The 21,286-nt window shown below is 44.7% G+C and overlaps 1 protein-coding gene across 3 annotated transcripts in view; it reads left to right on the plus strand.

The window, feature by feature from the left end:
- LAMC2 (laminin subunit gamma 2) overlaps nt 1-21,286 on the plus strand; it is a 69,915-nt gene that overhangs the window by 21,415 nt on the left and 27,214 nt on the right. For all 3 annotated transcript variants that reach the window (XM_066261311.1, XM_066261310.1, XM_066261312.1), the window contains 3 exons: nt 12,763-12,951; nt 17,368-17,503; nt 20,548-20,646. In XM_066261311.1, coding sequence (XP_066117408.1) covers nt 12,763-12,951; nt 17,368-17,503; nt 20,548-20,646 — 424 coding nt within the window. The remainder of the gene's footprint in view (nt 1-12,762; nt 12,952-17,367; nt 17,504-20,547; nt 20,647-21,286) is intronic.

A 21,286-nucleotide genomic window follows, 5' to 3' on the forward strand; every position in this document is an offset into this window, starting at 1 on the left:
GATGTAATATTTGAATCATATCCAAAGCCAAAAGCTAAGTCTTTTCTGTGTCTGTGGGTGACTCTATGTCTGTGTTTGTGCCTCCCCAACAAGCGTGGCTTCTTATGTCACTATTATGAAAGAAGGAAAGAATGGTTCTTCCTCCAATACCGACTGGCATAAGGACTCACGTCCTCCGCTTCTGCGGGGTTGGAAGAGAGGTGGAGATCAGTTGAGCGAAGGCATACATTACCTCCCCTACACTTCTTCGGCCTTCAAGAGAGACCAGCGATTTTCAACCTTTTCATCTCACGGCACACATAAACTAACTACCAAAATTCTGTGCCACACCAAAAAAGATACTTTTTGTCAATCTGACAAAAAAACAACAACAAATAGGTATAATTTTGATTCATTCCCACTAGATGGCTATTGTGTTGGCCGTTGTCATTTTTTTTTAATTTGGCAATCTAAGTGAAAAGAGGTCAGTGCCTCTGTCTAAATAGGTAGTGCATGTTTTAAAAATTCTTGTAGCCTTCCAATTGGAAAGAAAAATCACTGTTCTGGACCATTTACAGAATTCCAACTGTTTCTTTTCCAGATTTTATTTGTATTTCTTATGTGAATCTGGATTGCCATATTCTAAAAAGAATTAAATTGAAGCCAAATCATTTCCTTCACTAACTTAAACTTTGGGAAAAGTATCCAAATCTTATGTGTGTGTGTGTGGGTTTCTTTTTTCTTTTTCTTTTTCTTTTTTTTTTTTTTTTTTTTTACAGAGACAGAGAGGGAGGGATAGATAGGGACAGACAGACAGGAACTGAGAGAGATGAGAAGCATCAATCATCAGTTTTTCGTTGTGGCACTTTAGTTGTTCACTGATTGCTTTCTCATATGTGCTTTGACTGTGGGCCTTCAGCAGACTGAGTAACCCCTTGCTCGAGCCAGTGACCTTGGGTCCAAGCTGTTGAGCCTTGCTCGAACCAGATGAGCCCATGCTCAAGTTGGTGACTTCGGGGTCTCGAACCGGGATCCTCCACATCCCAGTTCGATGCTCTATCCACTGCGCCACCGCCTGATCAGGTGGGGGGGTTTCTTACAAAAAAAAGTTTGCAAGTTTTACCACTTTCTTCTCTTATTACGAATCCTGGAACTAAATGAGAGTGGGTTTTAGGGGTTCTCTACAAAAGCCTCTCATGTCACAGATGAGGAAAATGACACCCAGGGAGGTAAAGTCACTGTCCGAATTCTCACAGTGGGTATAGCAGAGCTGGAATCCAGCATGTGTGACCCTTGTGTAAAAATGGAGAGGGAGGTCAAGGCTCAGGAAAGTACTTGCTTTGAAGAGAGCCACACAGGTGGTCACAGGACCAGCCTCTTCTGCTAGTGTTCTGGAACGAGCTACCTTCTCAGCTTATTTCTAATTCTTGAGAGTTATTTAAATTCATTTCAGATTTAATGGAATCTTGATCCACTACTAAGAATATGCCATACGTCTCCAGGTCGGACATCTGTGTCCTGTTCACTCAGAAGTCTCTGTTTGTGTATGTAAATCATTTTAGAGGCTGTTTCTTCAAAAATGTGAGAACAGGTTAAAAACAAGCACAAACTCTAGTTTGTGGGGCACTGACAGAACAGATTTAAATAACCAAGTTTTTTTTTCTCCCTCTGTTGAACAAGTGGCTCTGTTAAAAAAAGGAAAAGTACAGTTTAAGGGACAGCAATCAGCCTTTCAGCTTTCTCAGTCATTGTTCTGCAATGACTGTTGACATTTTGAATCTACAGATGCATATTTGTGGCCAGAGTTTCTTTTCCTCTCCCTGTTGGAAACCATTGTATAACGTTTGGAGTTTCTCAGGGTCACGTCTGTTTATCGCAAGAACATTGACCATGTAATCTTTATGCATACTGCTGTTTCAAATCACTGCCCACTTTGCTTTTGGTGAAAGGAGATTCCTGATGTTTAAAGGTCGTTTCTCATCTCAAACAGATGGGTCTGTTGCAAGCAGAGCATCCAACAGTGAGCCAAGCTTCTGCTCTGGCCTCATCGAGGTGGTACATGGTAGGAGGTGATCTTTACCGACTGAGATCTGTGGGGACAGAGAGAAAGTCACAGACCTGACGTGGAAAATGACAGTGGAGCTTAGCACATTTGTCCCTATGAGATACAGGACATATGGCTTCCATTCTCTCGTGAGGGTGTCAAGGACCAATCTCTTCTTGGAATATTTGTTACTTCTACTATGGATATATAAAAATGGTTAAACTCCTAAAAGTCCATTTAATTTATTTTCTGACTTTAAGCAGTACAGTTTTAATTTATTGTTTTCAAATGGATTCTGTTTTTAGAAATGAATCTTTAAAGAAGATGTTATAAATGCATTCCATACATACTTTTCCAACATTGTAAATGTAAATGGATTATTATTCTTTTGTCAAAATTGGAAACTATCATGGTGTGTAATAGGCATGCATATACCTAAATGCATGTATCTTTGTGAAGGGATGTAGTGTAGCAAAAAATCTATGGCTAATCTCCACATACAAAAAGATGTTCCTAAAAGCAATAAAAGATTTAAAGAGGGAGACTTATTAGGTATCTTTTTTTTTTTTTTTTTTTAAGGAGCCAACAGAACACAGATTCAGATGATTGAAATACTACATGGAATATATGTGCCCAAAATTTCAATACAAATCAGAACTTCCTTTTAAACTTTTCTTTATTCAGATGCCTCCTATACAACTTCTGTCCTTTTGGTCCTCGTTGTGGTGTCACTTTGACCTGTCCTGAACTCTCTACTTTTCTCCATTTCAGCTGGTTAGTGAAGGGGCACATGACACAGTTACTGGGCCAGGTAGAAAATGCGCCAGCAACACGATGCTCTTTGAGTAACAGTCAGACGTGCTTTCTGAACTGGAGTGCTTGTCTTTATAGATGAACTCCGACAAATACAGACGTTGCTATTTCTGTGGTCAGAGTGTGTGGGGTTACCTGCGGGAGGATGGATACTTTCATACAGAACCCTTACCTGGACATTACTGCATCCTTGTGCTGTAACTGGCACCAGCTGGCTTGGCATTGGAGCCCTGGAGGGCGCCAGATGGGGAAGGAGGGGAGGCTCTTCTGTGTCTCTTGTGACCTATTCTTCTCTTCCTTTCAACCCACTCAGACTGAACCCTCAGACCCCTAGTTTGCCCTCAGCTTCTTTGCAGTCAGCCAGAAATTGGTGTCCCCAACGTCCCTGTTCACTGGGGCTTCCTTTTCCTTTTCCTGTTGGCTGCCCAGACCCTGGTGGGGAGTTAGAGGAAGACATTTCCAGGTGTGATCTCCAGGCATGGTCTTCACTAGGTTGAGTTATCTACGTCCGCATGTGCCTTTTCCAAGTCTTTGGGGTAATAAAATATGCTATAAACTCAGTGAAAAGAGGTGACTCCTTACAAGCCATGACCTGTCCAAAGAAAAATGTGGTGGTCTGAGTTTCATTGGCCCCATAACTTTAGACTGTGTAGAATTGGAAGGAACTGTCCATATGTCATCATTCAGAGTGGCCTGTGTGATTAGAACCCTGACCTCTGTGCCCCTATGTTCAGAGCACTTCCTGCTGCAGCCTCTTACCCTGCTTGGGCATTTACATGTCCCGACAACAGCAGAATCAGGCAGGATGTGGTACCAGGGGTTTGAGCTACAAAAAAGCAGCTGTGAGAAATGTGGGAGAGAAAACTGAGTTCAGTGAAAAGCATCTTAGCGAGGAAAGTACCAGTTTAGTTCTCTTACGTTAATTAGAAGACATACTGTCAAAAGCTCAAACCGGAGGCACAGTCACACATTAAACCGTACAATTTATCAGCTCCGAAGTATTTACCCAAGCTGAGAACCATATTAAACCATAGAAAGAAAAATCTCATGTAGGACGTTTTAAAACTAGAAAATATACTTAAGAGCATTTCGATCATCACACATTAGTATTACATAATAAAAATACTCATCTCGTCATCTTAAGTATCTCAGATTTAGAGCCTTTAATTTTTTAAATTTTAATAAACTTAAAAAAATGTTTTTCAGTTACAGTTGACTTACAATATTATATCCATTTTAGGTGTACAACACAGTTATTAGATATTTATATAACTTACGAAGCGATCACCCCAATATGGAGACCCTGATTTTTGCAAACAGGATGATAATGCTTTTGATACCAAACTGATAGATGTCAGGAGTGTATCTGGCATTAGACTTTGTAAGTAATGTGCAATTTGAGTATTTGAAAACTAATTTTAAAGTACACTAGAATAGACTGCTGTTGAAGGATACTTTCGATCATTGCTTTCATTCTGAAACTAAGCATTTGTCACATTTTTAAAAAGTACATACTGTTCTCAACTTTAATTTTATTCGTCATTTTCAATCTAGCTACTTACCCGGACGTGTAAGTTGTGGTCTTTGAGCATAAAAGGGATGTCAGTTTCCCTGAGGCTAATTCTTTGACTCCACGAAAGGGAATGAATATAAGATAATGTTCAATTTTCAGTGTAACTACGTTGAACAATCAAAACAGAAAAGGGTTGTCTGGACTCTTAGTCCCAACTCACCTCTCCCCACCATGAGACTTTTTCTTTACGGATCAAAAATGTAAAGTAGGAGGGGGCATGAGGGTAGATGGTGACGTAGAAGTGAAGTGAATGGGGGAGAGAGAAAGAGGTCTCAGTGAGGAGTGTCATGGGAAATGGGGCTGGAAAAGTATGTAGGGTTGGAACAGGGACATCTCTGCAGGCCCTGTTAAGGAATTCCAGTCTTGATCCAAAAAAAAAAAAAAAGAAGAAGAAGAAGAAGAAAGTCACCAGAGTTTTAAGCAGAGAGGGAGTAGAAAATTTGTATTTTGAAAAGGTTTTCTGACCACTCAGTGGAGGGAGGCAAGGGAAGTTGCAGGGAATTCAGTTAGGAAGCGATGGCAGGTAAGAGATGGTTGGGGTTTGGTCTAGAGTGGCCACAGAGGAGGTGGACTGGGATGGACTTGACCTATCATATCAATAAAATGTGGTGTGGATAAAATATGGGCAGGTGAGAAAGATAGAGAACCTATAAGGATAGCTTCTAGCTTTCTGACTTGATAGGACAACAACCACGAGTTTGCTTTCAAACAAATTTTGTGCAGCAGGCTTTTGAGACAACGAGCTGGAAATGTGAATGGTTGGCTGATTGTGAGGGTCTGGCACTGTGAATGAAGTCGGGGCCATGGAAGAATCTTGGCATGTCAGCACCTCTCATGGTTAGTGAAGGCCTTGGCTTGGATGAGAATTCTAGAATGAAGAGTCATGGAGGTTTAAGACAGAGCCTTGGGGAACATCACCATTTAGAGTTGGGGTTAGAAGAGGAGTCACAATGACTTGCATGCAGGTGGGGGCAAGGCCAGAAGCCAAGAAGAAGCCTGACAGTATGGCATTGTGATAGTTAAGGGAAGAAGAAAGTCTCAAAAAGGAAGGAAAGGAAAAGATTCAGTGTCTCTGAAAGAGAATGAGGGGCACAAGATGCTAGAATGGAAACCACAGGTCACACACCTTCCTTCTAAATAAGGAAGAGAATTGAGTGTCATCTCTGGATGGTTTATACTTGGACTCATCCACTTGGGGATTACAGGTAACTTATTTTATAAGCTTGCTGCTGTTTAACTGGATCAGAATTAGTGCACCGCGCAGCCGAAATGGAAGCGAGAGCTGCAGAGCTCTACGTAATAGCAGCCAGCACACATTGTCAAGTTCAAACCTGACGCTCACATTCCTAGCTCGTGAGCTAGTCCCACACACCAGCCAAGTACATTACCTGTCAAGACGGCAAGATTACTGCAAACTGATCTCATGGTCTCAAGCCTGCCTCATGGCTTTGCCCCTCCTCCTGCACAGCCCTAGGCTTGCTGCCCTGTGAGTTGCCAGGCAGACGGTCTTCGCAGCTCCTGGCTCACGGGTCACAGACGGGCAGGCAGTCCTGGCACAGAAATAGTGCATTTGGTGGAGGCAGCAACCTGGAAGAAAGTCTCAAACATTCCTTCTTACTCAAAGTACTATGTTCCTCTTACAGTTCTTTTTGTTCCCATTTCACTGTAGATTTGGACAGTGTGTGTGGGGGAGTATGTTTTGAAACATTAGCTTTTCTACACTGAATGCCATATATGTAGACAATGTAGTCTGTGTATAGTGTTGAAAAATTTTCATATTGGGTCTCTGGACTCCTGGGAGATTTCTGTATGTTCAGGTTCTTGATTAGCAATTTTTAGAGTCAAACTTACTTTCTTCATTTCTTGCTTCCTCCTTCTACTCATTTTTTTCATCCATCCATCCATCCATCCATCCATCCAACAGTCACTCTCCCAAGCGCTGTGTTAAGTACGGTGAGGATACAAATATGTGAAATGCTAGAGGGGAAGTAAGTCCTGTAAACAAATAGTGATGACATGGGCAAGAAAGTGACATGCCAGGAGAGAGGGGACATGGAGTCCTGTGGGCATTCAGAGGAGGGAGTCCCAGCAGGGATCCTACACAATCTGACTTATGCTCTTAAAAAGCTGGCTCTGGTTGCCGTGTGACTTTTAGGAGGGCGGAGGAAGGTAGTTCCCGACGCAAGGGAAGTAGCAAAGGTAAGGGTCAGGAGGAGCCCTGGCGCGCACCCGACACCCCTGAGGGTCTGTGTGCTGCAGAGGTCGGCAGAGCCACGTCCGCAGGGATCTGACAGCAGTGGGAATTTTTAATTTTGTTGTTACTGTTAGAACACTAAAAACACGATGATTCCATGAACTGTATGAAGATGGCAATTAGATCACCTGGGTGAATAGTGGAGCGTGTTTTTCAAGTTCAGAACAATAGAAAGAGGGTCCGCTTAACACAAATGATCCAAGGTATGCCAAATTGTCTGAAGTTCTCGTCATTGTTCGCAGCGTTTCCTATGGAAAATTTTAAATGGGGGCTGGATGGACGGCAGCCTTCAAGGCCTTGCCCCAAGTCCCAACGAAGGAAACCTTTTCAGTTTCCTTCCATTCTCCTAAGGATGCAGCTTGGAAACAGCCTTTGGCCCTGCGCTTCCTGGCCCGGCCCGCTGGAGTTGTGTGTCGGAGTGAGGGTGGCAGTGTGAGGTGGCCCTCGGGGTCCCGCACCCCTTGTTCCCTTGTGGAAGGAGCGTTCCCCGCTCTCTGGGGCTGCATCTTGGCCTAGGTCTGGCTGCCTAGTGGCCTTTTCTGAGAAGCACCTGAAGGCTCAGCGACGTGTGCTGTAACAGTTATTATAATAAACACCTAAGGGCCAAAGACAGAGCATACGGCACAGACACAATTACTACCCACGCTTTACTAGACTGAAGAACATAAGTGAAAATCTGAGTAAAAGGACCTGGTTTTAGGTGTGTGTATGGGAGGCGTGAGGAAACTTGATGGTTCTCATTCTTTTAGCTGGGGAGAGAACCCCGGCCGACAGAGACAGGGATTTGGGGGCTTTGGAGTTGAGGGGACAGAGAGGTGACAGAGACCTCTTGAAGAGAGGTCCTTAGTTTGGAAAGAGTACCGTACACATGAACAATCAAACAAGAGAAATGGAAGGGACCTGGCCCCCATGACACAAGAGTGCAGCGAGGAGGAGAAAGCCCCGCCTGCCTTGGTTCCCAGACCCTGTGAGGCTTCGGGTCTCTCCGGGGTCCGAGTCTGATTGGTGTCCGAATTTCCTGGTATAAGCATATCCTAAGGCCAGGTCCCAGATCCATGGCTGTCCATGGTGAAATAAGCAAAACATGGATAATGTGATGAGTAGGTGAGAAAACCCAGTATATATCAGGTAAATACACGTGGAACACTTTGACAAAATAAGACGTTAGCAGCTCCCTTTTCTGGAATCGTGCTTCGTCATGAACTCCCAGTGGCTGAGCACCCAGTGCGGCCTCACTGCTGGGAGGGATGTTTATTAAATGAAGGAAGTGTGTGTACAACTCATTGAGGACAGAGGGAGGGAGGAGGGAAAGGAATACCAAGTGGTGAAACAAACTTGATCAATGAGGTACTTTGGGGAGAACGGGAATCTGGCAGGAGGGCCAAAGAAAATCTGCAACAACAGGACAGGTATATAGTTTGACGTATTTGTTATGTAAGTAGGTCGGGATAATTTATAAGGAAAACATGGTGCCCGGTAGATAAATGGACTAAGATCCTGAACAGACCCGTATCAGAGAAGAAGTAAAATAAGAAACCAGCTTGAGGCACGCTTCAGTTCCCCCTTTCTTACCCATCTCACTCACTTCCTAACTTTTATTTCCTTTCACTGCTTTCTGTATTGCTCCTTAACAAATATCACTGTCCCAGTATTCTCTCTCTGTACTTTTTATTTTTCTTCCTTCTGTCCAGCCTGCATGAAAACTCCCTGAGGGCTGGAGCAGCTATTGGTTTTGTATACCCCTTTATCCCCAGTGCCTAGAACGGGCCTGGCAGGTAGTAACTGCTCAGTTTGTATTTGTTGAATGAATGGACAAATGAGTGGACTGTTGACGAAAGGGAAATGTCTAAAACCTGCATCTTTGTACACCCATCACCTGCTTTGGTGTCTGGCCTTCCTGATAGAACTTAGAGAACATATTCATGAACTTGGCCCAGAATTTGGAAGAGTAGCCAACAGATTACAAAATGAATATTAAAACATAGTAGGCGGAAGATTGAACAAGCCTAAACATAAGTGAAGGAAAGTATTGATATAATAATAATGATAATAGTAACAATAATAATTTAATAATAATAAAAACCTTTTAGAATTTTCTCTTGTTTAAAATGTACTATAGCTTTGTATTTAGGTCTGTTAATCTAAATAAATCATTGTATTATAAGTTTATAAAACCTATTCTCTAGACTGGGCTTCTGTGGAGAAAAGTTTCCCCTCCAAGAACAGGGAGGAGAGTATCTGCTAGATATCCGTGTTTGTATTTTTAAAGCGTATCTAGTCATGTGGGGACACGTGGGTTCCTTTGAGTGGTAGAAACACTTCTAGGAGTTTCCTAAAGTGTAAGAGAACATTCATTCATTTGTTCATTAAAAAGCAACTAAGTACCTACAATGGACCAGACACTGTATGTTAGGGTTTCACTTTCCTTTTTTCTAAAGCATGAGTGCTTTCTGCCTGTTTGAAGAGCAGAGTCAAGTGCAGAGATTTGCCCGGCTTCATTGCAGAAATGAATTTTAATAAATATTTTTTGCCAATATTTAAAAATAAGTACATTTCATACCCAAAGCCAGATTTTTATGTTCTTTAAAGACATAAATAGACATGCTGACTATAAAGGGCATCATTTCTATGTGACAAGATCAGCTGGGGGTGACATGCGTCTTCTCTCTTTAGCCCTTTCAGCAGAGTCCCCGCTGTTCCCCGTTGCCTTATTTCTAGCTTGGCAGTGCCCTTGGACAGCCAGTGTGGCCATGATAGTGGTTGGGCAGAAACTGGTCACGATGAGGAAGACTGGGCACAAGCTGCATGAGGCCCGTTTGTTAAGCCCAGTTGCAGAGATAACCCAGAATTTGAAACATAAACCTTTTTTTTCTCAGTAGTAAGACTGAGTAATAATTGGTTTTAAGGGAATTGGTCTAAATTTAAAGGTGATTTTTTTAAAAATTATTTATTTATTTATTTATTCATTTTAGAGAAGAAAGGGAGAGACAGAGGGAGAGAGAGGGGAGAGATAGAGAGAAGGGGAGGAGGAGCTGGAAGCATCAACTCCCATATGTGCCTTGACCAGGCAAGCCCAGGGTTTCGAACCGGCGACCTCAGCATTTCCAGGTCGACGCTTTTATCCACTGCGCCACCACAGGTCAGGCCGGAATTGGTCTAAATTTAGAGGATGATTTGAGAGAGACTATAGGTCAAATGCATTTTGACAGAAAGTGTCATTCTATGCAAAAGGACAAACTCTCTCACCTCATTTTCTGGGTATGAGTGTTTAGAAGACTCAGTATTGAGTCAACTGCAGGACAGCTAAGCGCTGAGCACAGTCTGGTAACTTCGTAGTCCTGCAGACAAGGCGGGAGAGACGTCTTCGTGGAATTACCAGACTGCAGACTCAGGAGACCGATGCACTCCCTGGACTTGAGGCCCATAGGTCCTCCCACTCAGCAAGCACAACCCTGGGCTTTAACGGAAACCCGTTTGAGAGAGAAGAGGGTAGATTCGAAATAAGATTGTAACCTGTTGAGCAAGTTTCAGAGTGGAAGACCTCCCTTGCTGGAACAGTAATGCATCTCCTAGGGAAGCTGTGAGTTTAGAGGAAGAACACAGTTCTTTCAGAATAGAGCTTTGGCAGGAGCAGAGAGAGGTGATTAAAAAAAAAAAGAAGAAAGATAATGACAGGGTTGTCTATTTTTAAAATATTGCTTTAAATAAATATATCACGAGCTGTTCTTATGAAGTTAACTATTACCAACCAAAAGAGTGTTCTGAATAAGAAAGGCACCATGAAAAGTTTGTAATTATTTTGAGATTGCTCCCCAAAGCCAAATAGAGCATTGGCTGTCGGCGATCCAGCTGAGTGAGCACACAAGAACTGTTGGCTGGTGAACTGAGCTCTTCTTGTGCGTGCCTAATGATGTACCCGCTAGAAATTTCACGGCACACAACAGCTGTGAGGCACATCTGTTCGAGATCCAACAAATCAGTTCCGCAAGCATTCATCAGGAAAGATTTGCCTTGGCACCAGCTCTGCGAAACGCCCTGGGCGCCTGAACTGAGTGCAAACTTATAGGCTGTAAGTTTAATGAAATGTTAGGCTGCATCCATGGAATTAAAATACCTAGTCTCCTTGGAAGCTGAGCTGTTCAAACCACACTTGAAGCACTGTAATAAACCCTGGTCATATTAGGGAACATATTGAAAATTAGAGTTTGTTTTTGGAAGGGTAGTCAGGGCTCATCTAGAAATCATGACATGGGATGTGGTTGAAGGTCTTGGAGGTGACAGGTCTCCAGATAAACCTGAAGAAGAGAAGACGTAGTGGGGAGATGCTATAGCTACTATCTTCAGATATTCAAAGACTTGGCTGACACAGTGCCTTGTAGATCAATGTCTGAAATAAATGTCTGATGAATAAATAAATAAATGAAGCAGAGTGTAGGAGTGTGTGTGTGTGTGTGTTGTTTTTCCAGGGAAGAACAAGAACATATGGTAAAAATTACAGGGAGGGAGGCAGATTTAAAAGTCCATAAAAAAATAATCTGTAACAACCAGTACTGTCTAAGGAGGAACAGGAGATTGTAGTAGATTAAGAAGGATTTTAGAGGGGGCTGAATTTATAAAACAAATACCTACTTTCAGTGGTAAACCAGATTCTTGAGAAGTAGGAGTAAGGTGGAAAGGCAAGGGCTTTGGGACTGGACAGATCTGGGAATATCTTTGCCCATTTAGCTGTCTGGCTTTGGCAAGATACCTATTCCCTCTAAGTTTGTTTCTTCTGTTAAATCAGGGTAATGGAACCCATGCAGAAGTGGTATTGTGGGCAGATGAAGTTCGAGAAACAGAGTGGGCTCTGGAAAGGCGTTAGTTGACTTCCCCTAGATCCAATGGCATCCAAAAGAGCCTGAGGGAGTTAGGAGCTGTTGTAAGGAAGTCAGTTAGGAAGCTCATAAGATCTACTTACTCACCTTTGTGTCTTCAGAGCCTGACTCGGCTTGCAAAGGGCAGCTGCTCAGGACGTTGTGGCATATTTGCTGACGTTATTACCAGTGCTCTGAGTAAGTCACGGCCCTGGGCACTTCTAGAAACAGGCTCTCCTTGGGGTTGCATGGCCAATAGAACAGCCTGCCTGGTGGAAAGAAAGTGCTGGCATTAGTTAGGTGCCAATCCCAGCTCCCCCCGGGTTACGTTGCTTCCCCTTTCAGAGCGCATTCTTCTCATCTGAGGCAATGGCCGTCTCAACTGAGTGCGGAATGGAACAGCCTAGGTGAGGGGCTAGATGTTCTCTTCTCTGTGAAACCCTCTCACCAATTCAGGGAGGCAGATAATGTGTGTACGGTTAAAAGAGAAGAACTGGGATTCAGAGTTCAAGTAATTCGCCCAACAGACTAGCAGAACCAGTATTTGCTCCAATTCTTTTCACCTCAAGGCTCGTCTTTCTCTTCTAATTGGTGACTGAAACATTTTTTAGTGCCTGCTGGCTGTCCAGTTCTACGCTAAGTATTTCCATGTGTTACCTCACTGACTGTTTAGGTCCTGCATGGAGATGTCACTCTATGAGTCTCTTTGGAAGAGCCACAGGGTAAACTTTCCTATTCTTTCTGGGATGATAGTTCTCTTTGATGCCCGGTTTTGGGAGGATCATGCAGGCACAGGGAGTGGGGTGGAGACACCTGTCCAGACCGTCATATTAGCACCTCAGCCTTGACCACCGCTGGAGGAACAGCTGTTGTGTGTCTTGAACACATAATGCCACCAGCTGGTAGACACAGTGTACACACCAGTAGCCCTCAGATCTCCAATCCATAGAATTTCTCTATGGGGTTGCATGGGGCTTTGGAAATATAAGACTTTTGAGGAATTGGACAGTCGGGTAACGCATGTTCTCTGGTAACACCCCTGCGTAACTGCTGTGTAACTCTGCGTAACTGCTGCTTCCTTTAGGTGAAGTGACAACTTTCACAGTCCTCACCCAGCCCCTTGCACTCAAGTCATCGGCACTAATCTGTAGACCCCGTGCATAGCTTCTGTTAATAATAATACAGCAGCTGGGAGAACTGTCTCTGTATTTTTTGCTAACGATGTCTTTCTTTTCCTGATCCCCAGTCTGTGACTGCAATGGGAGGTCCCAGCAGTGCGTCTTCGATCCGGAACTTTACAGGCAGATGGGGAATGGGTTCCGCTGCCTCAACTGCAATGACAACACTGGTGGCGTTCACTGCGAGCGCTGCAAAGACGGGTTTTATCGGCAGAGAGAGAGAGACCGCTGCTTGCCCTGCAACTGTAACTCCAAAGGTAGCTGGGGAAGATGGGCGAAGAAAGAGGGAGACAGGGAGGGAAAGAAGGAGGAAGGAGGGAGGGAGGGAGGAAGGAAAGCAAATAGGCAAAGAAAGAGTTGTTCAACCTCTAGAACAATCACAGTCTACCAGACACTGGTCTTTTTTTCTATTTCAACCTGAAAAGAAACGTGTTTTTCTGAAGTCTGGATTGTAGGAACCAACTGTTTTCTTTAGGGCACATTGGTTTGAATTCTGGAACCAAGAGGCACAGGATTACTTGTCCTGACAGATGACAGTCTTTACCCATGGACAAAGGAAGCTTGCATTCTTCCCAGTACAGTTCCTCATATATCTACAACCATCCCCTTTGCCCAACCTCCTAAAACATAAGGGGTTCGAAATGTGCCTTATTTCTGGAGCTGTGCTAGGTGCTAGGGATATAAAGTGATACTGACAGAAAAGACAGACAAATAAATATGCATGTTAGTGTCTTTGTTAACAAGAAAAAAATAAGATTCACAAATAGGAAGCACCTAACAGGGTGGCTGGTTCATAGGAGGGCTCTTTTCTGTTGTTTTGTTTTTTTAAGTGCATCACCCAGTGCTGCATTTGCAGAGATGCACACAGTGTACTTCATTGTAACCAGACAGTAACAACAAGCTAGTAAAAAAGAAGAGGGAAAGACAAGTAGTTCTGCTAAATAAGTTGGGGTTTTTTCCTTTTTAAATGGCCTTATTGTCTATTATCTTGGCAGTGTCTGTTTCACCTCTTTTATAGAAATTGTTTAATAGCATAATATGATAAATACAGTGTGTCCGTAAAGTCATGCTGCACTTTTGACCGGTCACAGGAAAGCAACAAAAGATGATAGAAATGTGAAATCTGAACCAAATAAAAGGAAAACCCTCCCAGTTTCTGTAGGATGATGTGGCAGCATGTGCGCATGCGCAGATGACGTAACACCGTGTATACAGCGGAGCATCCCACGGCCATGCCAGTCGAGATGTGGACGGTACAGAGGAAAGTTCAGTGTGTTCTGTGGCTCGTTAAATTCGAATCCGTGACCAGAGTGCAATGTGAATATTGGCACGTTTATAACAAAGTGCCACCACATAGGAATAACATTACTTGGTGGGATAAGCAGTTGAAGGAAACCAGCAGTTTGGTGGAGAAACCCCGTTCTGGTAGGCCATCAGTCAGTGACGAGTCTGTAGAGGCTATACGGGATAGCTACCTAAGGAGCCCTAAAAAATCTGTGTGTGAGTCCACATCGAACTGCACTGAATAGGTATGAAACTGGGAGAGTTTTCCTTTTATTTGGTGCAGATTTCACATTTCTATCGTCTTTTGTTGCTTTCCTGTGACCAGTCAAAAGTGCATCATGACTTTACGGACACACTGTATTAACCCATCTAAAGGGTGTGGCCTGGTGCGTGGCAGTGACTCGGGGTAGCTCCGAGGAATCAATTCATAGCAGCAGCAGAAAGTGTCTGAACATAAGCCGATTTGGGTCCAGCCATGAGTTGCTGATAGAGTGTGTTGGGGAACCTTATAGAAAACTGGGGTATCCCTGTTGTGATCAGCAATTGCTTCCAAATCATTGAGTCACAGTTACGATGTGGTTTAAGTCAGATTTGCTCAGCTTTGTGGTGTAGAATCAGCTTCCAGAATTTTTTGGATGTAGCAATTCTCCCCTATGAGTTAATGAATTTCACAAAGAAAAACGAACAGAAAAATGATTCCATTTTAACAGGCGTTTAACCTCTCTGAAAAGCCCACATCCCCTTAGGTTATATGCAGCTTCATTGAGAGCTCCTGGAGTTAGGTCAACCCAGCAAAATGATCGGTGAGAATGTAATTAGAAATGTAATTGGCTCTTCAGGAGAGCCGGGCAGGAGAGCCTGGCCGGAGGGCAGAGTTGTTAGTCTCAGAGCGGACAAGGAGCCTGCTGCCGGGCAGAGGGAGATGGGAAGGAAGGACATGCAGTCCACTGGCCATTCAGTGACAATGAGCCTGGCTCTTCTGTTGGGGACAGCCATCCCAGACTCAGGTGCTCGGCTTGGTGGTTGGAAGTGGAGCCCAGCCATGTCTCACTTCTTGTGTGATCATTAACGTGCATTATTACTTGCTTACTCTGTGCCAAAGACCTCTCTAGATGCTTTTGTCCAGCAATTATTTTAATCTCCACAAATAACCTTACAAAGAGGAAGCTAATATTATTTCCATGTTACAAGTGGGGTAGCAGAGGCTTAGAGGGGGAGGGGGAGAAACTTGTGGAAGGTTGTAGAGCTGTGTGGATTCCAGCCCCAGGTGTGCTGACATCAAAGACTATAATGTAGAGTATAGCAGGGGTGTTTGGAGCCAGACAGCCTGGGTTCAAATCTTGGCACTGCCACCACTGCTGTGTCAGATGGGGCATGCTCTGTCAACTCGCTGCCCCAGTGTCCTCGGGGATCACGCTGTTTACATCACAGGACCGGGCGAGGGTAAATGATGTTTGTTAAGCAATGCAATACCCTCCTGAGTCCTCAAGTGCATGTGGATGATATGGACATAAGTCCTGAAAATGCTTATTGGGACGCAGACTTGAAACCCAATTGTTCCCAGAACCTAAGAGTATCTCATGATATGGGAACTGGGGCAGGTGTTTTTTATATTAAGGAGACACTTTGAAGACCTGGTGCATTTATTTTGGAAGTTTTGAAATATGACATAAAGTAGTTATGTTCATAGTAAGAGCCTGTGAACGAGGCCTACAGATAATGTACAAACTATATTCTTTTTTGAGCACCTACTGTGCACGGGAAATCAAATTAGGCACTTTAGGCCCTGGCCGGTTGGCTCAGTGGTAGAGCGTCGGCCTGGCGTGCAGGGGTCCCGGGTTCGATTCCCGGCCAGGGCACACAGGAGAAGCGCCCATCTGCTTCTCCATCCCTCCCCCTCTCCTTCCTCTCTGTCTCTCTCTTCCCCTCCCGCAGCGAGGCTCCATTGGAGCAAGGATGGCCCGGGCGCTGGGGATGGCTCCTTGGCCTCTGCCCCAGGCGCTAGAGTGGCTCTGGTTGCAACAGAGCGATGGCCCGGAGGGGCAAGCATTGCCCCCTGGTGGGCAGAGTGTCGCCCCCTGGTGGGCGTGCCGGGTGGATCCCGGTCGGGTGCATGCGGGAGTCTGTCTGACTGTCTCTCCCCGTTTCCAGCTTCAGAAAAATTAAAAAAAAATAAAAATAAAAAAATTAGGCACTTTATGTATTTTAGCTCAAAGCCTTACGACAGCTCTCCAAGGTAAAGGTTGTTGTCCTCTCTTCAAAGAAGTGATGAAAGAGCAGCTTGCCCAAGGACATCAGCAAATATGTGGCAGAGCTGGTATTTAACGTGAGGCCTGTTGGACTTCAAAGCCTGGGCTCTTTTCATGACCCCCAGCTTCTAGAGCTGTGGTCTACAGATAAAGTCCTAAGCAAAATGGTGCTCCTCCAGATAATAATAGGTGTTGCCTACAAGAATGTCAAATACTGTTTGGATCCACTGGCACTAAAAAAGTTAAGCTTCATGCTTACCGAATGTACTATTATGTTATAAATCTTTGAAAGATTTAGTACGTACCATTTCCCAAACGCTTTTGAACACAGAGTGCCTATTTTCATGAGATGACTGTTAATAACCCTCAGAAGGGTGTTTTATAGAGTAACATTTGGGGCTATTTGGGCCAAACCCAAAAGCAAAATACAGTCTTCTTCCTCTTATAAAAATAATTCATTTCTGGAAAAAAAAAAACTGTAGAGGGAGTTTTCTTAAGTCAAAAGTAAAATTTCCATTCATTTGAATGGGGGAAAAAACTATGGTTCTGAGTCCCAGATCGATACCCATTTGTGTTCAAAACAGCTAAATTATATTAAAGAGGTATTTCTTCTATTGAATGTTACCTGATTATAATTTTAAAAAAAGTTTTTTTTTCCTTTTTAGCTCTGTTTGCTCTTTGTAGAACAGTGAGCAAGGCTGTCTCTAAATGCCAGCCCAACAAACAGACTCTCTTTAATCTCTTCTTGTTAAGTGGTCTCTTTTCTTCGATCTTGAATACTACCCCGGCCTACTCTGTCTTTAACTCCCCTCAGAACTCTCCTCCCTTGGCTCCCACTATCCTGAGACTTCTTCCCGCTTACATAGTACTTCCTGTTGAAAGGAGGCAGATACATACATTAAAACGCTTTCAGGAATCGTATTTCCATTCCTCTCCCTGAAGAAGACATAGCTGGCTGTTAAAACTCTCCCTGGTAGGCAGACTGGAAACTCAGAGGATGTGAGAGTTGCTATAGGCAGCAGGTGGTGGTTATTCCTTAGTGTTTATTGTCACCCACAGGGTGATAGTTGCTTTCCTAAACATCATATAAATTACATATTTCTTCCTCTTCTTTCCTTTCCCCTACGTTGTTGGTTACAGGTTCTCTCAGTGCGCGATGTGACAACTCCGGGCGGTGCAGCTGTAAGCCAGGTGTGACAGGAGACAGGTGTGACCGATGTCTGCCAGGCTTCCACACACTCACTGATGCCGGGTGCACCCAAGACCAAAGGCTACTGTAAGCTTCGCACTCTGTGACCACCCTCCACCCTTTCTGCTGCCTCCACCATGAATAACGACGATTTTATTAACATGTGTGACCACTTAGAGTTCCTGAGCACCGACTCTGCGCCAAACACTGCTTTGAGAACTTTGTGTGGGTTGTCTCATTTAACCCTCCCAATGACCCCAAGAGGCTGGGATTACCATTATACTCATGTTGAAGACAAGAAGCTTATATCATGGGTTTAAATAAGTCACCCAGTGTTACTGGTGAAGGAGGACATAATAGTCAGGCCCAGAATTTGGCTGAGGAGCCCATGTTCTTTACCTTGACAACTGCCCCCTTTTAGATGAACAAAGATGGAAGTCAAGAGTCTTCCAGTTCTTATCCCAATGAACTTGGAGTGGAGAACTTTTTTTTTTTAATATGATGACACTGTGTCTTTTTTTTTATTTTTTATTTTTATTTATTTATTTATTTTTACAGAGACAGAGAGAGAGTCAGAGAGAGGGATAGATAGGGACAGACAGAAATGGAGAGAGATGAGAAGCATCAGTTATTAGTTTTTCGTTGCGACACTTTAGTTGTTCATTGATTGCTTGCTTTCTCATATGTGCCTTGACTGTGGGGCTACAGCAGACCAAGTGACCCCTTGCTCAAGCCAGCGACCTTGGGTACAAGCTGCTGAGCTTTGCTCAAACCAGATGAGCCCGCACTCAAGCTGGTGACCTCGGGGTCTTGAACCTGCGTCCTCTGCATCCCAGTCCAATGCTCTATCCATTGTACCACCACCTGGTCAGGCTGGAGTGGAGAATTTTTGTGTATAACTTTAATCTCTGTTAGTTTGAACCAACTTCTGTTCCTCTTCAGAGTCTTTTCTGGCAGAAGGCAGAAGGCAGAGTGGACGTTATACGTCACATTACCAGCCTGTGGACACAGAGCTGGCATGGCGTGGGGGTGGCTGGGGATGGGGGGACTTGCAGCGAAGCTGTTAGCTGAAGGCTGTCTGAGCGGCATCACGTCCCCATGGCCCACTTTCCCAGCTCCTCACCCATGTGAGAACAGCCCTCCAGCCATGGTCTGTCTCAGTGACCACGGCTCACCTCGGCCAGTAGGACCCAGCAAGATCCCCCACCCTCCCTGCCCTCAGGCATAGGCTTCCCCTCGACTCCTCTCCACTCTCCACTCTCCCCGGGCTCCCTGCATGCCAGCCACACCAACCTGCCTTTCCTCCTTCAAAGGAGCCAAGTGTATGTGACTCAGTGACCTCACCCTCGGCCTAGAGCCCTGTCCCTTCACCCAGAGCCACACTGGGCTTCCTGGGGCTCCATCCCTACCCCATCAATCTGCTCACAGAGGTCTTCCCTGGCCAGTCCCCACCCCTCTGTGTCCTGACTCTGTTGTCTGACTTTGAATCTCTTGTTTTCTATACGTGCTTGTCTATCTGTTTGTCTCTCCCACTAGAATCTGAGCCCTGTGGTGGCTTTGTCTCGTTCACTGCTGTAGCCCTTAGGAGGAGGCACGTAGAGCGTACCCCAGCTCGGCTACAGCCGCCAGCTGCTTCATTGTCGTTGCTGTTCACTTATCTGCCCCGCCTGAGACTCCTAGACAACAGGGGAACTTCCCATGTCTGACTGTGCCCAGCGCTTAGCAACCAGCAGATGTTGTATAGTGTTTGTCACAGGGTCTAGATAAGTGGTCGGAGGGGCTGAGCCCGGGAGGAGACCTGGGAACTAAAAGGTGGAGTTGGGCAAGATGCCTTCAGGAAGCCTGACAGGTCTTGGCACCCGATTGTATGAGGAATGTACCAGAGAGGAAGAAGTCAAATTCAAGTTTGGGCAGGAGTTGGATGGGGTCATAGGGCAGTCAGAGGAGGAGCTGAGCAGCAGAGAAAAGGTGACACACTTGGTTTTGGACCCAGGAGATATAAATACACTAGAATTGTGTTGTAGACTGAATGATAGAGACCAGTGCACTAAGTCACTAATCAAAGCACTGGGCTGCATGTAGACGAGGAGATTGTGCCAACATTAATAACAAAAGACTTTATTGAGACAATCTGGCCAAAAAAAAAATCAGCCGAACTCAGCTATTCTACTTACGAGATATGAAAACATATATCTGTACAGAAACTTGTACACAAATGTTCATAGCCACATTATTCATATAATAGCTAAGAAGTAGAAACAACCTTAAGCGTCTATCCACTGATGAGTGGATTAACAAAATGTAGTATAACCCACGTGATGGGATTTTACCCAGCCGTACAAAGAATGAAGTACTGATGCATGACATGGCATGGATGAACCTTGAAAACATACTAAGTGAGAGAAACCAGACACAAAAGGCCACATAGCGTATGATTCCATTCATAGGAAATCCACAGCATCGGCACAGCCACAGAGACAGGGAGCTGATTCGTGGGTGCTAGGGCTGGAGGTCAGATGGGGGATGACTACTAAAGGGCACAGGGCTCCTTTCTGCAGGGATGAAAATATTCTCAAGTTGTAGTGATGGTGGGTCAACTCGGAGAATCTATTAAACACTGTTGAATCATGCAATTTAAGTGGGTGACTTACCTAGCATGTGAATTACACCTCCAGAAAAGTGCTACCAAAAGAACTAAATGAGCTAAAATAGCATATAGTTGGAATTGATCATGATGAAAGCAGACATCCCTGAATTAAACAATAGAGAAACAAATGATATATATATATATATTTTAATGTCAACTGAACCAAACAGTCAACCAAACAGCTTAGTGATAAATTTGGTTTACGTTCTGGCTCAAAGCCCCCTCTCTATGTAGGGGTAAGGAGCAAACAGTCATGGACTGGCCACTGCCCTAGCCCACAGGTGGAGTAGCACCAGCATAGACAAATCAGTCCCTAAAGGGTCGGAGAGGCAGGGGTGTGGAAAAGGACAGCCAGGAGAGGCCTCACTGAAGAGGAAAGATTTGCTTAAGTTGGTGACATTTGCTTATGAGCGCTAGATCTTTCTGTGTTTAGTTGTAGAGAGTTTGGAAACACATCCCTAACTTTTGTTTTCTTCTTTCCTAGAGACTCCAAGTGTGACTGTGACCCAGCTGGCATCTCAGGGCCCTGTGACACCGGCCGCTGTGTCTGCAAGCCAGCTGTCACCGGAGAGCGCTGTGATAGGTCTGTGTGAACTGTGACCTTACGAACTCAGCAGGAAGAGACCCTTGGCAACTAGCCTAAATCATCCTCTAGTGCAATTGTGGAAAAGGGACACTAAACAGATGTTGGTGACCTTCTTCCTGTCCTCTGTCCTCAAACACTAGGCTTTTTAAAAAAAAATTACAACTGAGCCCCCACATCTCCCTGGGCTCCATGCTTTCGCTGTGGCCTGTTCTCTTCGCTTGCACCTCGGCAGAGGCACAGGGCCCCAGTGCGTCCTCTTGCCAGCTGGCTGCGAATTCCAGGTGCTCAGGTACAAGATAGTATGCAATAATGAGGTCACATGACTCAGCTTGCTCCCAGAAAAGGCTTGACCTAATTAAACATATTGGGAAAATTCAAGTAAGGGGCAATCTCGCAGTGCATGGCCATATTTAACCATCGTGTGCAGAAAAGGGTCCGCCCAGGGCTGGCATGGTGGCTGCATGCACACACACGAATCTGGGAAGGGAAGAGCCCTCTGGGCCCGTGCCAAGCTTGGGCAGGTGGCCCGGTGAGGCGAGCCCCTCCCTCAGCTGCTGCTATAGGACATTCCTTGCATACAGACTGCTCAGACTTAAAACTGCCCTCCCCAAGATGGTTGCGAGCAGAGGGCTTGGCC

This window comes from Saccopteryx bilineata, chromosome 2 (assembly GCF_036850765.1).
Source record: "Saccopteryx bilineata isolate mSacBil1 chromosome 2, mSacBil1_pri_phased_curated, whole genome shotgun sequence".
Lineage (NCBI taxonomy): Eukaryota > Metazoa > Chordata > Mammalia > Chiroptera > Emballonuridae > Saccopteryx > Saccopteryx bilineata.